We start from the raw sequence: 20,453 nt of genomic DNA, 5'->3' as shown, positions 1-20,453 counted from the left end.
AAGGTGAACCTGAATTTTTTTTTCTCCATTTTTTTTTTTTTTACAGGTATTCCTCGTGGAGAAAGCAGGAAGACGAGTCCTATTTCTCATTGGTCTGGGTGGTATGTGTATATGCACCATTATCATGACTATTGGGCTTGAGCTGTTGGTGAGTTACAAGAAGCTTATGAAAGCAAATACAAGGAAAGAATACATGTGAAATATTTAAATTATATATTATATATTATATAATACTAGTCTTTAAGCCCGTTACATTAAGGGGTGCTAGAATAGATCTGTCTGTCTGTCTGTGCTTCTTTATCTCTCTCTCCTTGGCCGCTGTCTGTATCCTTCTGTCTCCCCCCCTCCCCCCCCCCCCCCCGAGCAAAGCTGTCTGCCCCCAGGACACACTTCCACCCCAAAGCAGCCCCCTTTCCCTCTCCCTAACTGTCTCTCCATGGTCCTCTTCTGTCGTCCCCCAAGAGCAAAGCTGTCTGTCCCCAGCACACCTCCCCCCAAAGCAGCTCCCTTTCCCTCTCTCTATTTCTCCATGGCCCCTTCTGTCTCCCCCCAGCACACCCCTCCCCCCCCAAAGCAGCTCCCTTTCCCTCTCCCTGTCTCTCCATGGCCCCTTCTGTCTTCCCCCCAGAGCAAAGCTGTCTGTCCCCAGCACACTTCCCCACAAAGCAGCCCCCTTTCCCTCTCCCTGTCTCTCCATGGCCCCTTCTGTCTTCCCCCTGCCCCCCCCGAGCACAGCTATATGTCCCAAGCACACCCCTCCCCCCCAAAGCAGCCCCCTTTCCCTCTTCCTGTCTCTCCATGGCCCCTTCTATCTTCCCCCTCCCCCCTCTGAGCATACCTGTCTGTCCCAAGCACACCCCTCTCCCCAAAGCAGCCCCCTTTCCCTTTCCCCCTGGCCCCCCCTGTATTGGCCCCATTCTTACCCTCCCTCCATCCCGGCATCTTCTGGCCTGCTCCTCTTCAAAGCAGCCTGCGATCGTGGTGGGCGGCTTTAGCGAACCTAGCAGGCCGCTCTCCAACTCGGTAGCACGTTCCCTCTGACGCGATCCCGTGCGTCAGAGGGAGTGTGCTACTGAGGTTGGAGAGCGGCCTGCGAGGTTCTTTAAAGCCGGCCCCGATCGCAGGCTGCTCTGAAGAAGAGGATCAGCTGCGTTGGCGGCGGCAGCGGCGAGTGAGGGCGGGAGGTGACACGGCGAGGACACGGGCAGGGAGAGAGGGCAGGCGGCGAGTGAGGGCGGATTGTGACGCGCCGAGGACAGGTTCTCCTGCTTCATGGCGGTGGGAGGGGCTGCAGGAAGACGTGTGAGTGTGGCGGCAGCGGCAACCCCGACTCCTTCTTCTGTACGGAGGTGGAGAGCGGCTTGCAAGGTTCACTACAGCGGCTGGCGAACCTCAGCAGGCCGCTTTGAAGAGGAGCGGGAGGGAGGAGTCGCTGGTGTCTTCTGCACAGTCACACGCAGGCGCCGTGAGGACTGGCACAGAAGCACACCTCACGCCACCAGGAATCAGGATTTTTCATAAGCGCATGTGAGCTTAGCCTTTTATTATTATTGATTATATAAATACATGTGAACTATATAAATTATATCACAATGGAGACAATGAATTGGATGTTTGGTGTATGTTTACAAATACCTTATGTGCAACCATATTCAATGATAACTTACCCTTCTTTCTCCCCCCATTATTGTAGCTGGATTTTAGCGGGTAGCATATAGCAGCTGACTATAACACATGATGTAGCCAGTTAGTGCTAATAATCAGTGCTGGGATTAGCGGTTAAATAGGATCACATAAATAGCACTACTATCTTTAACTACTAGGAACTTAACCAGTTAGCGCTGAATATTGGCTTAGCCGGTTAAGCTCCAGCAGCCAAAAATGAATCCAGAAGTTCAATGCCGATCAGTGCATATGGTGCAGCAGCAAATTTCTGGGTTCATCGCTGGCAGCGGGCTTTAACTAGGTCTAAGCAACCTCAGGTGCAAATCATGCCTCTGCCTCGCTATGCACCTTTGTACGCGTCAGTGCATTGTGCCTAATGTTTGTTTTTTTGTTGTTTTTTTTCCAAACGTGCTCAGCCATTGGCTAGTTAGGTGGTGCTATAGAGAATCAGGCTCTAAATGTGTTTGTTTTTGTGTAGGTGTTTGTATGTTTTTTGTGTGTGTGTGTATGTATGAGAGAGAGAGATTGAGAGATCAATGTCAGGTGTGTTTATGTGAGAGAGAAGAGCACCTAGTTTAGAAAGGAAGAAAATTCTTCTGCCCTTTTCTTCCTCTTGGTCCACGAGCATCCTCCCCCCTATTATTCCTCTATCCTCAATACTCTCTCCTTTTCCCTCCACAGATTCCCCTCACCTCTGCTATCACTGATCCTTCCTCCTTAGTTCCTTCTCCACAAGAGCATGGCTCTTCCATAAGTCTGTCAAAGGTTTAGTTTAACCTTGACTTTGCACTGTGGGGGAAATTCTATATGAGGCGCCTACATACATAGGCGCCAAACTTAATTAGTAAATTGGCTTCAATTATGAGCTTTAACAAGCTCATAATGGAAAAATAATAAAAATCTTCTTAGGCGCAATTCTACAAAAGATAGGTGCCTATTGCATGGTACCTAGCAGTGCCTAAAACCAAAGAAGGGGTGAAGAAAGATGATGCCGCTAGGTGTAATTCTCGAAAGGACTTAGGTGCCCATAATGTAGGCCTTTTAAACCCTGGCCTATATTATAGGTACCTAAATTTTAATTTTAAGCTAGGTTCTACTAAGCTCGATTCTGTAATGGGCACCTAAGTGAGATTAACATGCGATAGGCGTCTATCTTTTTTTAGACGTCCATTACAGAATCTGGTCCTTTATGCTTATCTTTATGTAAGTAAAATGCTGCTTGTAAACAGAAGTCTCTGTTAAGATTTTGAGGCTATAATTTTGCACTGTATTTTTACTTCTATGTAGCGATAATGCTGCTGATTGTAACCCGCCTCGATCTCCACCTGGAGAGATTTTGGTGGGATTTGACACCATATAACAAATCCCACTTCCTTCTCTTTCTCTCTTCATCTCCAATCCTTCCTTTCTTTATCCCTATCTTCCGTCCAATCCTTCTCACTCTTCCTCCATTTATAATCCTTTCCCTCTTCGCCCCATTCCCCAAATGCCTTCTCTTCCTCCCTCTCCTCAACCATTCCCTGGATCCCATCTCCTTTCCCGTCCAAAGATCTCATCCCCATGCCAATCCCGTTCCTTTCTTCCTTTCACTGATTAGTATTATGCATTCTCCTACCCAAAAAAGTTCATCAAATAAGATGAGAAATGACTTTAGTTCTGTACAGTAAAATACATTTACAATTTGAACTTGTAAATTTATGGAGTTGTGCCACAGAATTGTGGCAGAAACTGCCAAGGCATAACTGCAGTAAACCAGGAGCGCTAACAATAATTTTCTTTTGGGACATTCATGAATGGAGAATGCTCAAAATTAATATCATACTGAAAATGTTTTGCATAACACACTTATAGCAGCATTTTAAAAATAATGACCTTTTTCTAGGAGCTGAAAAAAAAAAAAAAAAAAAGGGCTGGCCCAGTAACTCAGCTGCAGTCCTTGTGGAAGACCTGGATTTCATGTCTAGTCCTTATATGACTGCCTAGAACCACTGACCTGGAATTATTAGGAAAGGGATGGTAAATGAGACTAATGCCTCTGTATCGCTCCATGGTGAGACCTCGCCTTGAGTGTTGCGTTCGGTTATGGTCGCCTTATCTCAAAAAAGAAATAGCGGAACTAGAAAAGGTTCAAAGAAGAGCGACCAAGATGATTGCCAGGTGGCATGCGGTCAGGGATGAGGGTTCACCGCCATGCCCTTTTACTGAAGGGCCAATAGCACTGCTGCACTAGGATGCCCTCTTGTGGTGGCGTATTGCCATGCATGACTGCTAGCACAAAGTAACGACCTCCGGCCTGCTCAGGTTCTTGGTTCTTGTCTCTACTGGAGTTAAGCAGCATGTTGTACACACATTAGAAAGGGCTCATGCTAATGTTGACTGGGCAGTACAACCAGCCCATGTTTAATGCTGCATAGAAAACATAACATACTGCTTTACTGTGGGTTAGCCTAATGATAGGATAAAAATGCATCAGTCGCTCAATTCCATTCGCATTTACTTTCTTCACAGAGCAAGTTTACTTGGACAAGTTATTTGAGCATGGTGGCCATCTTCCTTTTCGTAGCCTTCTTTGAAGTTGGGCCTGGACCAATCCCCTGGTTCATTGTTGCTGAGCTGTTCGGCCAAGGGCCCCGCCCTGCAGCAATGGCAGTCGCTGGGTGCTGCAACTGGACTTGCAACTTCATCATTGGAATGTGTTTCCAGTATGTAGCGGTAAGAGAATTATAGGACAACCTTTCCATTAATGATACATCGAAAATGGCTAGTACAGAATATATTACCCAGGGCTGACTCAACCAGTAGGTAAATAAGGCAGCGGACCTGTTTGGGGGAGGGCAAAGAAAAACTGCAGTTAGAGCAAAAATGAAATAGTCTGTACCACTGCTTCAATCTGCATCTCCAAAATGGCTGGTGGTTTCATCATAACAACGTTCTCATTCCCCACTTTGTTCTGTTGTGGTAACGGTTAAACAAACCAGCACAGTGGAGAAGAGGGGGTGTGCAATTTTATTCAACAAATCAACAATCTTGTGCGATGGCTCGACACACATGTGTTTCGGCCTATGGCCTGCCTCGGAAGCCTTTATTGGTCAACCAAATATGAATGATGAAATCTGGTTAAAAACGCAATGTTTGTCAATGTGGAATTGTGGCGAACATTATGTTTTCACCAGATTTCATCATTCATATTTGGTTGATCAATATAGGCTCCTGAGGCAGGCCATAGCCCGAAACACGTGCGTGTTGAGCCATTGCACAGTTTGTTGATTTGTTGAATACAATTGCACATTCAAAACTAAATATGAAAAACTAATTTGCCACACAAACATGCGATCCACACAGTGCAAATTAATGAAGATGTCTACTTATATGAAGGAATGTGTCTCAGAACACATAGGCTTTCACCCCTAATTTCAGTGGTAACGGTTGTCTTTCATTGATTAAACCTTCATTTTCCTATCTACTCTTACGTAGCTAATTCAATCATTTATTTTGTTCTATCTTACTCTTTTATTGAAATTTTCAAAATCAAACTAAATTTATAAATATTTTTATAAAACTTTTTTAAAACTTTTATTTTTCTTTAATACCAACACCTATTTGATGTCAGATAGTGCCATATTCATATTACTGAATTTTTAGACCAATGCTATAGTCATAATACTGATTTTTATAAGCACAAAGAGTTTGTTACTTATCTCGCCATTCGCTTGAAGACTTATGCTGGTCAATCATCTACTAGGCACTGTTTATAGAATCATGCCTAGTGGTGCCTAAGTGGTCTTTTGGCAGTAGGCGTTGAAACATTAGGCACACTCCCATTTAAGCCAGAGTTTTCTTGGCCTAAATGAGTGGGCCTAGAATCTAGATTAAACCATGCCCAAAATCCACCCCTAACCATACCTATTTGCCTTGAAGTAGTAGGCATCTACCAAGTTAGGCACCTACCAGATAATTAATCTTTTAATGGTTTTTTTTTGTTTTGTTTTTTAATGGCACTCAATTAATGGCACCAATTATGCCAATTAACAAAATTAAGGGCTCCTTTTACTAAACCACAGAAGAGCTTACTGCGGGCCGGTGAGGTAAATGCTCCGATGCTCATTCAATTCCTATGAGTATCGGAATGTTTTACCTTGAGGGCCCGCGGTAAGAAGCTCTTCCGTGGTTTAGTACCACCCAGCGTAGGTTAGGTGCCTAGATAGGCATCTAGATTGGCTAAGCGTGCAAAACTGCAGGCGCCATTTATAGAATCTGAGCCTTACTGCCTACAAAATAGGTGGCACTCGAGGCTCACGTGCTAATGGTGAAATTAGTGTGTGGTCATTAATTCAGAAAATAGGAAAATAACAGCCATTTTCTAGCCACGACAAAAGTCCATAGTCTGCTGTTGAGTCAGACTTGGGACGGTAGCATGGAATGCTGCTATTATTTGGGGTTTTGCCAGGTACTTGTGACTTGGATTGACCTCCGTGAAGACGGGGATATTGGTCTACATGGACCATTGCTCTGACCCAGTAAGGCTATTCTTATGTTCTTATGTGAGCTGAGTTTAAGACAGTCAAGCCATTGTGACATCACTGATAAGGTTGGCTCTTAGGCATTATGATATCACAATCTCAGATCTGGAATGCTGCTACTATTTGGGTTTTTGCCAGGTACTTGTGACTTGGATTGGCCTCGTTGAAGACCGGATACTGGGTTAGATGGACCATTTTTCTGACCCAGTAAGGCTATTCTTATGTTCTTATTCAGGAAAAGCCTATGTAATGGGCATGCTAAGGTCACTTTTGTTGTGGCTTTATTTAAATTATTAAAAGGGCCCCATAGGCCAGTGATGAAACATTAGCCACAATAACAATTGCGCCAAATAAGCAGTATATTTTTGATCTTTTTTATTTCAACTCCACCATTGTGCTTTAATATTAAAAATGTTTAGCGTATGACCTTTTTAACTAAACCGAATATGAAATACATCTTTTTTTTAAATGACACACATTTAAGACACCTTGAGCTAAATAATTAAAGACATTTATCTCTTTGTTTCCTCTCTGACAGAAACTGTGTGGATCCTACGTGTTTATCATCTTTGCTATTCTGCTCTTTATTTTCACCTTATTTACATATTTCAAAGTCCCAGAAACAAAAGGAAAATCCTTTGAGGAAATTTCTGCTGAATTCCGCCGGAGGAGGCAGTCTTCACGAAGAGGCCTTAAAGCTGCAACTGAAATGGAATACCTTGGAAATAGCACAGATGCCTAAACTGTCAGAAGCTTACAGATCATATTTTAAGAAAAACTAAAGTATATACTCATGCATAGAGCAAACAGGGTTTCATTTACATGCCACACTAAGAAATGTTAAGATATGATAATTGGCAAAAATATTTTTTTATCCATTCTAAAATGTGCAAGCTTTATGACACCAGACTTTTACTTCCAATGTCATTGAAGCCCCAGGGAAATGCATCAATGGTTATATGTCTCTTTAGGATTATATTCCTAGGACTTTACATCCAGAAAATACCACAAATATGCAGTATGGAAAAAAGGGATGAAGGTGATGTTACTTATACAGATAGTTCACTACGATGCTTCTGTAAATCTTCAGGGTTGCACTTAAAGTGGGTGTCCCAGATTCCTGTGTCCATCAGTATTGGTCACAGAACAGGAGCTGAAGAAACAGAGATTAAAACTACACTTCTCCCTCCGTATCTACGGTTTCACTTATTCGTGTTTTTTTGGCCGCTGACTCCACCCCCCCAAAAAACATCATCACTAAAGTTTTTTCCTTTTACTGTACAGTACCGAGAAAAAAGTTTATCACTTACCATTAATGTACTGTAACTCTGAAAATCACTGCTTCCGTGCTTTCTTCCACAAATTCACTACTTCCATGTTTCCCAATGGGCACTGAGAAAAACGCTACTTCCCAGCATCCCTAGAGAGAAAAGCTTCTTCCCAGCATGCATGAAATTGCTGGTTGGCTGCCCTGAAATCGCTGCTTGCTTGCCTGCCCTGAAATCGCTGGTTGGCTGCCCTGAAATTGCTGGTTATTCGTGGTTTCAATAGTAAAAACGATGTCATTTTACCAAAACCGTGAATAACATATAAAAAAGTTATTTGTGGTTTTTTCATATTTGCGCCTATTGCCAGAACGCATCCACTGCGAATACGGAGGGAGAAGTCTTAAGCTTATATACCACATCTTCTCTATAAGAATAGAGCTCGACATGGTTTACAGAAGATTAAAGAAAAAAATACAATAAGAATAGGGATAATATAGAAGGAAACGAAGATCACAATTTTGAAAAAAGCCAAGTTTTCAGATGATTACGGAATAGTTGAAGAGAGCCCAGATCACGGAACTGGACAGGAAAATTATTCCAAAGCTCAGTAATTTTGAACAGAAGAGACTTCCCTAGTTTTCCAGTATAGATGGTGCCTTTCAGCATAGGAAAGGATAATTTAAGTTTTTGAGTAGGTCTGGTAGTCTCAGATCTTGTAGAATTCCAAAATAGAGGAAGGAAGGAAGGAAAAATGCCATACAAGATCATAAATGTAAAGCAAGCACATTTGAAATAGACTCTAGAAATAATTGGAAGCCAGTGAAGTTTTAGCAAAAGCGGAGAAACGTGATCGAATTTACTTTTTGCACAGAGAAAGAAGGGGCATTAAGAAACAAAATGCAGAAAGCTCTCTTTGGTGTTTTTGTCTGACAAACATTAACCCCCAAGAAAATGGGAAATGGTTATGTGACTGACCCCAGGGATTTAACCACTTGTTTTATGGCATTTTATTTTTATATTATCGCAACAATAATTTTGGACTGGCGATGTGTAAATAGTTTTGTATTAGAGGCTCTCTCGTGCACTGTGCTTTTCTTTGTCTTCAAAATATAAATTGACCAGAGGCCACCTGAGTTCAATTCCTGGCTCAGGGATTCTGGTCCCAGGGCTGACTGTGGCTATGCGACAGTATTCACAGCAGTGGGGGGGGGGGGGGAAGGGAGAGAGAGGGGGGAACATGCAGGGCTGAATTTAGAGCTCAAGACCAGGGATACGCATTTGTTAGAAAAAATAGGAAATGCTCCAAAATTTCCATTTTCTCCTGTGTAGAAAAGTGCGCAAACTCTTTGCGAAGTGCACACTTATTTCAGTGAGCATGCAGTTGCCAAAATGAAAAAGCAAACCCACCCCCACCCCAACACCAAACATTCGACATGTGAAACCAAACAAAATTGAACATTTTGGAGCTGCACACCAGAAAGAACAGAGGCATGTGGACCTCAGCTGACCAGGTCACTATGGTTGAGGTCAGTTTCAATTAGGGTTGTGCAAGGTTTTTGTTTATGATCTTTGTTATTAAAATATTTCTATACTGCCAATACCAGTATTTCTAGTTGCTCAAGGTAGTTTACCTAATTATATTCATAAAACTAACAAATACACAAAATAAGCAGGACCTTAGCTACATATGTTCACTGTGGGCTCCTTTTACTGAGCTGCGTTAGGGCATTAACGCGCAGAATAGTGCACGCTGAATTACCGTGCACGCTAGACCTTAACACCATTAGTTTTAGCCGCATAGCACACGGTAATATCCTGTGTGCGCTAAGAACGCTAGCGCAGCTTAGTAAAATGAGCACTGTGTGTATATGAGACAGACATGTGGGAAGCCCTGGAGCAGTAACATGGAGTGTTCCTACTCTTTGGGATTCTGGAATCTTGTTACTCTGAGTCTCTGTATGGATTTTGATCCTTTTTGGGGTTCCAGACTGTTGCTACTATTTGGGTTTCTGCCAGGTACTTTGATCTGGATTGACCACTGATGGAACAGCATGCAGGGCTAGATGGACCACTGTCTGTTCATATGTTCTTAGCTAAGGTTTTGTTTAATGTATATAAATCTGTAGTTGAAGTTTCCTATGTCTTTTCATTATAGTTTGCTTCATTCTGGATTTTGTTTACCGTCTCATTTACGTTTTTGTTTACTCTGCCTTTCCATTATGCTTTGTTTTCGGCATTTTAGCATGCATTAAATCCATTCGCTATTGGCACCTGATTTAGGACATGCAGAAAGAAAGCAAAGCATTGCTGTTGTTGTTTTTATGTTGTTTTGGATGAGAAATGACCCAAGATGAAACAACAAATGTTCTTTCCCTAACAAAAACTATGTAAGGATTTCTAGGATCTTCCCTCCAGCACGTCACTCTTTACTTGCAGGTTTGGTAGGTGTCAGGAATTGCAAGGCTCTTTCCAGCAGAGGCTGTCTTCTCATACACAGAGTGTTATATCCAGGACATGAATGGTCTGCATTAGAGAATGACACAGGGACAAATTTGTCCCCGTTTCCGCAGGAACTCAATTGCCCTGTCCCTTCCCAAATTTTGTCGCTGCCCCTGTCCCATTCCTGTAAGCTCTGCCTTAACCGCTCGATACTAGATAGACCATTGTCTGTTCAAGTGATTTTAAAGTGTTTGAGGCTTGTGCAGATGAGGATGGAGCTTAGGCATTGGTGGAATGAGGCATTATGACATCACAATCTGAGTTCTGGAATGTTGCTACTTAGGATTTTAAAGGGTTTGAGGCTTGTGCAGATGAGGATGGAGCTTAGGCATTGGTGGAATGAGGCATTATGACATCACAATCTGAGTCTAGATTGTTGCTACTTAAGATTTTAAAGGGTTTGAGGCTTGTGCAGATGAGGACGGAGCTTGCAGGAATGGGGCAGGGACAGGAAAAGAACTCATGGGGATGGGACAGGAAGAGTTCCCACAAGGAGGGGAAAATTTGTCTCCCTGTCATTCTCTAGTCTGCCTAACATGTGATTCTTTTTAGGACACAATTTACAGGTTTATCCTTTTCAGCTTTGTGTTCGTACTGGACACAACCAAACTATAAATGCACAGAAGTCAAGCCCCCTGAGGCAGGTGCTCATTCTGCCGAAACACAGTCGCAGGTTGGGTCCCGTTAACATTAAGTGGTGCTTTTCAATAAATGTGTCCTTTATCGAGTGAACTGTGAAGGACCAGCCTTCAACCCTACTTTTTTGTTTTCTTCATGGAGTTCTGCTTAGGGACTTTTTTTTTGGTACACCAACATTTGAGCGCAGGACAAAAGCGCTCCAATTGCACGCAGGGATGAATGCGCACTGCCTCCTGAAGCCACTCTGACTGTTCCCATTAGCACTGTGTGTGTGTGACCCCTCCAGTACACTGAGAAATACACTCATGTTGAGGGGGTGTGGGGGTTCCCCCCCCCTCAGAGCGGAAGAGCCGGTGTTAGAGAGGAGAGTGGGGCTTTTTGGTGGATTGGGGAATTCCCACCACACACCCCTCAATGTGAGCGTGAGTATTTCTCAGTGTAGTGGGGGGTTCCCCCCCTCCCCCAGTGCTAACAGGAATAGTCAGAATGGCTTCAGGTGGTGGAGTACATTTGTCCCTGCACGCAATTATTGGCACAGCTTTGTCAGCATGCCAATGTCCAGGAAGCTTTTGATGGGTCACCTTTTTTTCTGACTTTGTCTTCACAGTAGACACAGTCAGGCGCAGGCAACCTCCAGCCTCCATAAACACCAGTCGTCACAAAATCCTAATGAATATGCATGAAATTACTGTGCCTGCAACTCTGTCTCATGTATATTTATTAGAAATTGCCTGAAACCTGAGTGAGTTGTTGCCCACATGGAGCACAAGTTAAGTACCCCAAATAAAATGAATTGTAGCTAAAGTAATTTTCTACAAACTGCTAGTGGCAAATACAAATTTGCCAATACTGGTATCTGAGTGGACACAAATTTCTTGTAAGTGTGGGTGGGGACCAAAGGCGTCAGAACCGGGGAGGCCACAGGGCCCATGGCCTCCCCCCAAATTGGCGGTCGCTGGTTGGTGCCCGCCCTCCCACCTGTTTCCCGGTGTTGTACTTTAAAGCTTCAGGGCAGCTGCCATGCAGCGTCAACGAGCAGGCCTACCCCGGAACCCTTCATTCTGCTTCCGGGGGCAGGCCTGCTCGTTGACGCTGCATGGCAGCTGCATGGCAGCTCCTGCCCCCCTCCCCCAATCAAACAGCGTTTTGCTGCCTATGGGTTGGACACAATAATAGTATACATAGTAACATAGTAGATGATGGCAGATAAAGACCCGAATGGTCCATCCAGTCTGCCCAACCTGATTCAATTTTAATTTTTTTAATTTTTTCTTCTTAGCTATTTCTGGGCAAGAATCCAAAGCTCTACCCGGTACTGTGCTCTACCCGTTAAAACCTACTCCAGTCCATCTACACTCTCCTAGCCATTGAAGCCCTCCCCAGCCTATCCTCAACCAAAAGGCCATATACAGACACATACCATGCAAGTCTGCCCGGTACTGGCTTAGTTCAATATTTACTATTATTTTCTGATTCTAGATCCTCTTTTCATCCCACACCTCCTTGAACTCTGTCACCGCCCTCCCCTCCACCACCTCTCTCAGGAGCGCATTCGTACATTCCCAGTATCCATACTTGTGCAGAAACCTCAAACCTTAACAGGTCATTGATTGGACCAACCAAAAATAGATACTACAGGACCCAAGCTTTCAAGAGCACACTGCTCCGTACTTCAGATGTCATCTTATTTGACAAATGACTGTTGTGTTATTAAAGTGACATCAGACACATGTGGTCTCAAATTCTCATGTGCACCAACCTATTCTATGTTAATCCTTGTAAATGCTATCACATTCTACAACAGTTCCTGACACCTAACTACAAATTTTGGAAGATCTGCCTCACAGCCTTTTGTTTACAAGTGTAATAGCACAAGTTGACTGCAATACCTGCACCCAGCAAATTGCAGCCACAAGTACAAGGGGTCACTCGAAGAAATTGAGAAGGGACAGGTTTAGAACAAATGCGAGGAAGTTCTTTTTTACCCAGAGGGTGGTGGACACATGGAACGCGCTTCCGGAGGTTGTGATAGGCCAGAGCACACTACAGGGTTTCAAGGAAGGTTTAGATAGGTTCCTAAAGGATGAGGGGATTGAGGGTTACAGATAGATGTAGAGGTAGGTTACAGAAATGGTCAGGAACCACTTCACAGGTCACAGACCTGATGGGCCGCCGCGGAAGCGGACCGCTGGGCGCGATGGACCTCTGCTCTGACCCAGTGGTGGCAACTTCTTATGTTCTTATATCATATTGAAAGGAAAGTATTTTTAGTGTTCATTTTGTTGCTGAAAAACTTTGCTGTTGTTCCTAATTTATTATACTTTTTACATGTTAGATTAACTATATTTTTTATGCTTTACTACCCCCCCCAATATTTTAGGGCTCCTTTTACGAAGGCGCTTTAGCAGTTTAACACACGCTAAACCGCCAGCTGCGCTAGCCGCTACCGCCTTCTCTTGAGCAGGCGGTAGTTTTCCGGCTAGCACGGGGGTTATCGCGTGATGAAGAGTTGCGCGCGCTAAAGCCGCTAACGCAGCTTCGTAAAAGGAGCCCTTAATCCTTTAAAAAATTTGCTTAAGATTTAATATCAAACCCATTGTCCATTTATGTTCTGGAGATATTATCTCCAGCTGTTGGAAAAGTATGATAAGGTAACAAAAAACTATATGTTCATAAAGAAATGTTTGGATTGTCGAAATTGGCATCGGACAGGGCTGATTAAAAAGTAATTAGACTGCCTGGGGGTTTCTTTCCAAGAAGTAGGCATGGCAATGCTGTGCTGATTTTTGTGAAGCTCATCTGTTGATGTTTCTGAACCTGCAGGAGGAAGAACTTTGTATGTTTCGTCATGGCAGGTGTGGTAGAGTACGCAGCATGGCTTAATCGTTGCACTACCGTAGGCTGGCCGTAACATTTCAAGAGTTTCATTACTGCTCTTTCCAATTCAATCATGCTTCTGGCATACTCGCACAGACGCGTCTTCCTCATCTGCCATGATGAAACGTAATGAAGTTCTTCCTCTCGCTGTGACCCAACAATGAAGACACTGGCAGTCCAACCGAAGGTTCGGAAATGTCGATGTATGAGCTTCACAAGAACCAACACAGCATCGCAGTGTCTACTTCGTGAAACGAAAAACAAAGGATGTCTCATGATTTTTCAATCAGCCCTTGTACATTCTAGGTCTCAGACTTGTCTAAGCTGTGCCATGACACATGTTCCAGATAAGTAGATGTTTTACACACAGGCATTTTTAGACTTTAAAATATGAACAAAGTATATCAGTGTTAGCATTTTTCATGTATTAACATGGGTTATTGTATTCATAAGAGATGTACAGATCTGAAAATAAATATATTAATATACATTTATCTAAGCTGTTTTTTTTTAACTTCTGTAAACCGCAGTAAGGAAGGTAATCTAGGTTTTAAACCAAATCCAAGCATTTCTCATCATATACTTTTGCATGATCTCTACATGGTCAGTATTGGTTCTACCTTTTTTCATTGTTCCTTAACTTGCCTCATGCTCGAGTAGCCTAATGGTTTGTGCAGTGGGCTGAAGACAAGGAGAACTAAGTTCCATTCCCAGTGCAGCTCCTTGTGATCCTGAGCAAGTCAAGTAACCCTCCAAAAAACTTAGAAACAAGGCGGCAGATAAAGACCAAATGGCCCATCCGCAGCATTCACTATCTCATCCTCTCCCTATTGGCTAAGACTCTTTACACCTGCATTGTGATGTCATAGAATTTTATGGCTATTGAAACATAGTAACATGATGGCAGATAAAGGCCAAATGATCCATCCAGTCTGCCTATCCACAGCATTCACTATCTTCTCCTCTTCCTATTGGCTAAGACTCTTTACACCTGCATTGTGATGTCATAGAATTTTATGGCTATAGAAACATAGTAACATGATGGCAGATAAAGGCCAAATGATCCATACAGTCTGCCTATCCACAGCATTCACTATCTTCTCCTCTCCCTATTGGCTAAGGCTCTTTACACCTGCATTATGATGTCAAAGAACTTTATGGTTATCGAATCATTGTTATTACCAAAAGGTATTCACTCTATTTAACCCACTATCTGAGACTGATTAGGCAGCGCCCTAATACGGAGAAAAGACCTCAGTGTTTCCTAAGAGTTAACTCAGGAAACTACTATGACAATTACTAAGTTGTCATAGAAAGCACATCCTTGGTCATAGAAAAACTCCGTAAGAGTGCAATAAATATTTAAATACTAGTCTTTAAGCCCGTTACATTAACGGGTGCTAGAAAGCAGCCCCCTTTCCCTCTTCCCCTCCAGTTCCTCCCTAACTGTCTCTCCGTAGCCCCCCTTCTGTCTTCCCCCCTAAGCAAAATGATCTGCCTCCCAGCACACCCCTCCCCCTGAAGCAGCCCCCTTTCCCTCTACCTCTCCAATTCCTCCCTGACAGTGTCTCCGTGGTCCCCCTTCTGTCTCCCCTCCCAAGCAAAGCTGTCTGCCTCCCAGCACACCCCTCCCCCCCAAAGCAGACCCCTTTCCCTCTACCCCTCCAATTCCTCCCTGACTGTCTCTCCGTGGCCCCCCCCATTTTGTCTCCCCCCCCAAGCAAAGCTATCTACCTCCCAGCACACCCCTCCCCCAAAGCAGACCCCTTTCCCTCTGGCCCTCCAGTTCCTCCCTGACTGTGTCTCCGTGGCCCCCCCTTCTGTTTCCCCCCTCAAGCAAAGCTGTCTGCCTCCAAGCACACCCCTCCCCCAAAGCAGGCCCCTTTCCCTCTCTCGCTCCAGTTCCTCCCTGTCTCTCTGTGGTCCCCCTTCTGTCTCCCCCACAAGCAAAGCTGTCTGCCTCCAAGCACAGCCCTTCCCCAAAGCAGGCCCCTTTCCCTCTCCAGCTCCAGTTCCTCTCTGTCTCTCTGTGGCCCCCCTTCTGTCTCCCCCACAAGCAAAGCTGTCTGCCTCCAAGCACAGCCCTTCCCCAAAGCAGGCCCCTTTCCCTCTCCAGCTCCAGTTCCTCCCTGTCTCTCCGTGGCCCCCCTTCTGTCTCCCCCCAAGCAAAGCTGTGTGCCTCCAAGCACACCCTTACCCCAAAGCAGGCCCCTTTCCCTCTCCAGCTCCAGTTCCTCCCTGTCTCTCCGTGGCCCCCCTTCTGTCTCTCCCCAAGCAAAGCTGTGTGCCTCCAAGCACACCCTTACCCCAAAGCAGGCCCCTTTCCCTCTCCAGCTCCAGTTCCTCCCTGTCTCTCCGTGGCCCCCCTTCTGTCTCCCCCCAAGCAATGCTGTGTGCCTCCAAGCATACCCTTACCCCAAAGCAGGCCCCTTTCCCTCTTCCTCTTCCTTCTTCCCAGTTCCTCCCTGTCTCTTCGTGGCTCACGCGATTTTCTCTTCTCGCGGTCTGGCCAGCTCCCCTAGTCCTTTGCCGCCGCCGCCACCCCCTTCCCTTCCCGCGGTCGACAAATCTCTTGCCTCCAGCAGCTGCCGCAGCACTGTAAACACGCTGCTTTGCGGCCTCTACTGCCCTGATTTGCTCTTCCGTGTCCCTGATGACGTCATCAGAGAAACGGAAGAGCAAATGAAAACAGCAGAGGCCGCGAAACAGCGTGTTTACAGTTCTGCTGCGGCTGCTGGAGGCAAGAGTTTTGTCGACCGCGGGAAGGGAAGGGGGTGTCAGCGGCGGCAAAGGACTAAGGTAGCCGGCCAGACCGCGAGAAGGGTAGGCTGAGAGGAGCCCGGGACCGTTGCAGAGGCTCGTTGCACAGTGTAAATACAGTTGCTCAGTGTGAGGCTTCCTTCGCTCTTCCGGGTCTGCATTATGACTCCTCAACCGCCATCTAGCGCATGCGCAGTCGTGCGGCCACATCCCGACAGAAAAGGGATCAGGGAACACGTTTCGCTACTGCGCATGCGCGGGCTAGCATTTTATTATTTAAGATATTAGCAAAAATGCTTATAGCAAAAAAGAAGCCCGCACTTATCTCAATATTGTTCTCAGGTGTGGGAAAGATCACCACTGCTCGATGGAACACATTTTCTCAGTGCACAGATTCAGCGTAATGAAAATCTTGTAACTACCATCTTATAACTCCCGACAGGCCCTGTTTTGCAATTGCTGCTGCATCAGGGGAATTACTAAAAAACAAAAGTCATAGTCAGTAGGTATACATGTATTTTTTTAAACATTATACAAAATCAAATTTCAGTATCACTTACATTTGAAAACGAGCTACTGCTTCAAAAATCTTCTTGAACTCTTACGGAGTTTTTCTATGACCAAGGATGTGCTCTCTATGACAACTTAGTAATTGTCATAGTAGTTTCCCGAGTTTGCTCTTAGGGAACACTGAGGTCTTTTCTCCGTATTAGGACCCTGCCTAATCACTCTCAGATAGTGGGTTAAATAGAGTGAATACCTTTTGTTGATATCTTTGATTTGTCTGGTATTCCGCTTGTGTTATTTTTATTTTTTTATAGAAACATTGTAAAATGGTGGCAGATAAAGGCCAAATGGCCCATCCAGTCTGCCCATCCGCAGTAACCATTATCTCTTCCTCTCTCTGAGAGATCCCACGCGCCTATTCCAGGCCCTTCTGAATTCAGACACAGTCTCTGTCTCCACCACCTCTTCCGGGAGACTGTTCCACACATCTACCACCCTTTCTGTAAAAAAGTATTTCCTTAGATTACTCCTGAGCCTGTCACCGTTTAACTTCATCCTATGCCCTCTCAGTCCAGAGCTTCCTTTCAAATGAAAGAGGCATGCCTGTACGCCCACTAGGGACAGAGAGGGAGATGCATAAACTCCAGCGCTCTAGCTCTACAGTGCCAGAAAAACACCAGTCTAAATTTTGCAACTGCTGCTCAATCCCAACAGCATGCAAATTACAAGCAGCTTACTGGTTTGAGCATCGGTCACTAAAGGGTCAGACTTTCCTGGGACATGCCCACAAGAGCTGTGCAGTAGGCACAACTGTTATGTACATGTCCTAGGAAATTCCAACCCAAACCCTAAAGTGGATCTTTGGACCACCCGAGTCTACACGAACTCCCTCAAGCGCCCCCCTCTCTCCCCCCAAAGCCTCGGTGGTCTGGTAGCTGACCCAATTCCACCTTGCTGCCCCTAATACCCTATCCTACTAAACCCCCCCCCCTAAAAAAAAAAACCAACACCAAGATGCCCAAGGTAGTCATGGGGTGGGGACACCAGCTCAAGTTCCTTCTGTCCCACCTGGCCATTTGGGCTGGGACCCCCCCATACCTTGTTTTGAGAGTGGCAGGAGAGATTCCCTGCCGCAATCAGATCAGCAGCCACGTCTATTTGAAATGTAGACCAGCATTTTGCTGGCCTACATTTCAGGTGCCTATTGCGGCCCTAGGGAGACACCTAGGGCTGCCTAAGCTCGCCTAAGGCCATTTCTGGGTGAAACCATGCCCACACCTATAGTACTTTGTGTCTAAGTGTTTTGAAAATGAGTCCCATTGTATCTTATATCACTCTCGACATCTTAGTGCTCTTGCCTCTCTGGCGCCTGAAAGTAAGTTTTAAAGAATTTGAAATGAAAATGGATGGAATCTCTCAATATTAGCATGCAAAATTTTTATCACTTGACTTTAATGGAAACAAGTGACTTGGAATCTGAAAACAAGTTGAATCAAAACTATTTCACTGCATATGCCTAGAGTGGTGAATTACAGTTTAATATATCGCTTTTCAGAGCAAATACAGTTTATAATATTATAAATCAAAGACAGAAAGTAACTCCATCATAATAAGATACTCATAGTACACACAAGACAACAGAGGAAAGCAACTCTATGAATTAAAATCACCTTGTTGGATGATAGCAAAGCCAAATAAAACGTATTTTTGTATACAGCATATGGTAAACTGATTTGAAAATGAATTTTTATTTTCCAAGTTCCTTAAAATATACACTTTAACAGAGAGTGCCTGCAGTGCTAAAACCTCTTTTCCTTCAGTTACTACACCTGAATATATTTTACTGGGAATGTTACAGCTTAATTATTAAAGTGAAGAAAACAAAGTCATTAGGTAACAGATCATTGAACGTTGTACTTTGAAAGGTTATCCAGATCAGTTCCTCATTAATAATGGGAGGAACAGTGCACTGTCAGCAATCCTCCTGTACCCTAATGCACTTAGCCTAGCACCCTGTGAGCCTTTTTCCTGTGTCAGACATAATTGTCTGACACATAACCAGATCCCAGCCTTCTCCTGCATTATTCTGAAATTATTTTTGTAACCCTGCAAATTCAACAATGTCCTTATTTAATTAATCACAAGATTAAGATGATGTCAGAGCTGGAGGGAGGAAAAGCAGGAAGAGATATATTGAAGTTTAACTGGGGAGAGTGATGGCTCAGTGAATTATACTTCCAGGTTGCATAATTTTTTAAACTGTCCCTATAAAACTACAGTTCAGATAAGTATAACAAGCATAGTAATGCTTTATTCCTTTTATGGGACAGTCTAAGAGTATAAGTGATGGTGTCTTTTCTTGGGACATTAGCCTGGCATTAAAACATAAGAATAGTCTTACTGGGTCAGATCAATGGTCCATCACGCCTAGTAGCCCATTCTCACGGTGGCCAATCCAGGTCCAAACCCCAAAGAGTAGCAACATTCCATTATCTCAGAGTAAGCAAGATTCCGGAACCCCAAAGAGAAGCAACATTTCATACAGAATCCCAAGCAATAGCAAGATTCCGGAACCCCAAAGAATAGCAACATTCCATACTAACCGATCCAGGGCAAGCAGTGGCTTCCCCCGTGTCTTTCTCAATAACAGACTATGGACTTTTCCTCCAGGAAATTGTCCAAACCTTTCTTAAAACCAGGTACGCTGGGGGGGCGCTAGAGAGCCCGATGAGATAGGATGCCATAGGCACGAGCTCCGGGGTGCTGAATCGCTGTAAACCCGAGGAAAAGGCTCTATCACCCCAAATTCAGCTACAACTACTCTTTATACCTGGCTCAATATGGCTTCGGGTAAGCAGAACAAACGAAAAAGTGCTGAGCCCTCAACACCCACAAAGAACGGCTCTGAAAAGCTTGATGAAGCTGCTTCGTCTGCCATCTTGGAAGAGCTCCGTTCAAGGAGCTGCTGGTTGAAACGAAGCAGGAAATCACGGAGGTAAAATCAGACATCGCTGCCCTAAACGAGGAATTTGCAGCGGCAAGGTCCAGAGCAGATGCCCTCGATGCTAGGGTCACTGTGACTGAAAACTCCATCCGTCAGTTACACCGGCAATCCGCTCGCATCGCATTGCTAGAGCGCGCGTTGGAAGACTCGGATAACCGCGCACGGAGGAATGGATTCCGACTGCTGGGCCTGGCAGAAGGGCGGGAAGCCTGTGATTTAGTAGACTTCCTAGCAGCGTTATTGCCTCAAATACTTCAGATGAATGATGATATAAAGTTGGAATTCGACAGCGCACATCGTCTCCCGCAGCCTAATAATCTGCATAAAAAATATCCCCGACCCATCCTGGTGACAATGCTGCGGCATCAACAAGTCATGAAGATTATGCAGCACGCTAAGTTGCACGCTCCTATAACATTTGAAGGCAGTAAACTAATCATATTACCTGATCTAACTAAAGAAACTGCAAAAAGAAGAAAGCTTCTACTATCCTACAGACCCCAACTTAAAAATATTGGGGCCCGCTTTGGGATGCTGTATCTTGCCCGTATGAGGGTAACACACAATAATACCACCAAAGATTATTACAGCCCTGCAGAACTTGCTGACTTCATTGAAAGTGTAAAGCCTACCTCCATTGATAAAACCTGAGGTAGCCACATGCCTTCTAAATGATTATGTCAGCTACTTGTCATTTACTGTTCTATACTACTA

General features: G+C 44.5%; 1 protein-coding gene across 3 annotated transcripts in view; it reads left to right on the top strand.

The window, feature by feature from the left end:
• SLC2A2 (solute carrier family 2 member 2) overlaps positions 1–10,276 on the top strand; it is a 72,862-nt gene extending 62,586 nt beyond the window's left edge. For all 3 annotated transcript variants that reach the window (XM_033959474.1, XM_033959476.1, XM_033959475.1), the window contains exons 9-11: positions 47–148; positions 4,174–4,377; positions 6,724–10,276. In XM_033959474.1, the coding sequence (XP_033815365.1) occupies positions 47–148; positions 4,174–4,377; positions 6,724–6,927 (510 nt within the window). In that variant the 3' untranslated portion in view covers positions 6,928–10,276. The remainder of the gene's footprint in view (positions 1–46; positions 149–4,173; positions 4,378–6,723) is intronic.
• The last annotated feature ends 10,177 nt before the right edge of the window (positions 10,277–20,453 follow it).

Source organism: Geotrypetes seraphini, chromosome 9, assembly GCF_902459505.1.
Source record: "Geotrypetes seraphini chromosome 9, aGeoSer1.1, whole genome shotgun sequence".
Lineage (NCBI taxonomy): Eukaryota > Metazoa > Chordata > Amphibia > Gymnophiona > Dermophiidae > Geotrypetes > Geotrypetes seraphini.
This window is presented reverse-complemented; position numbering and strand designations above follow the sequence as displayed.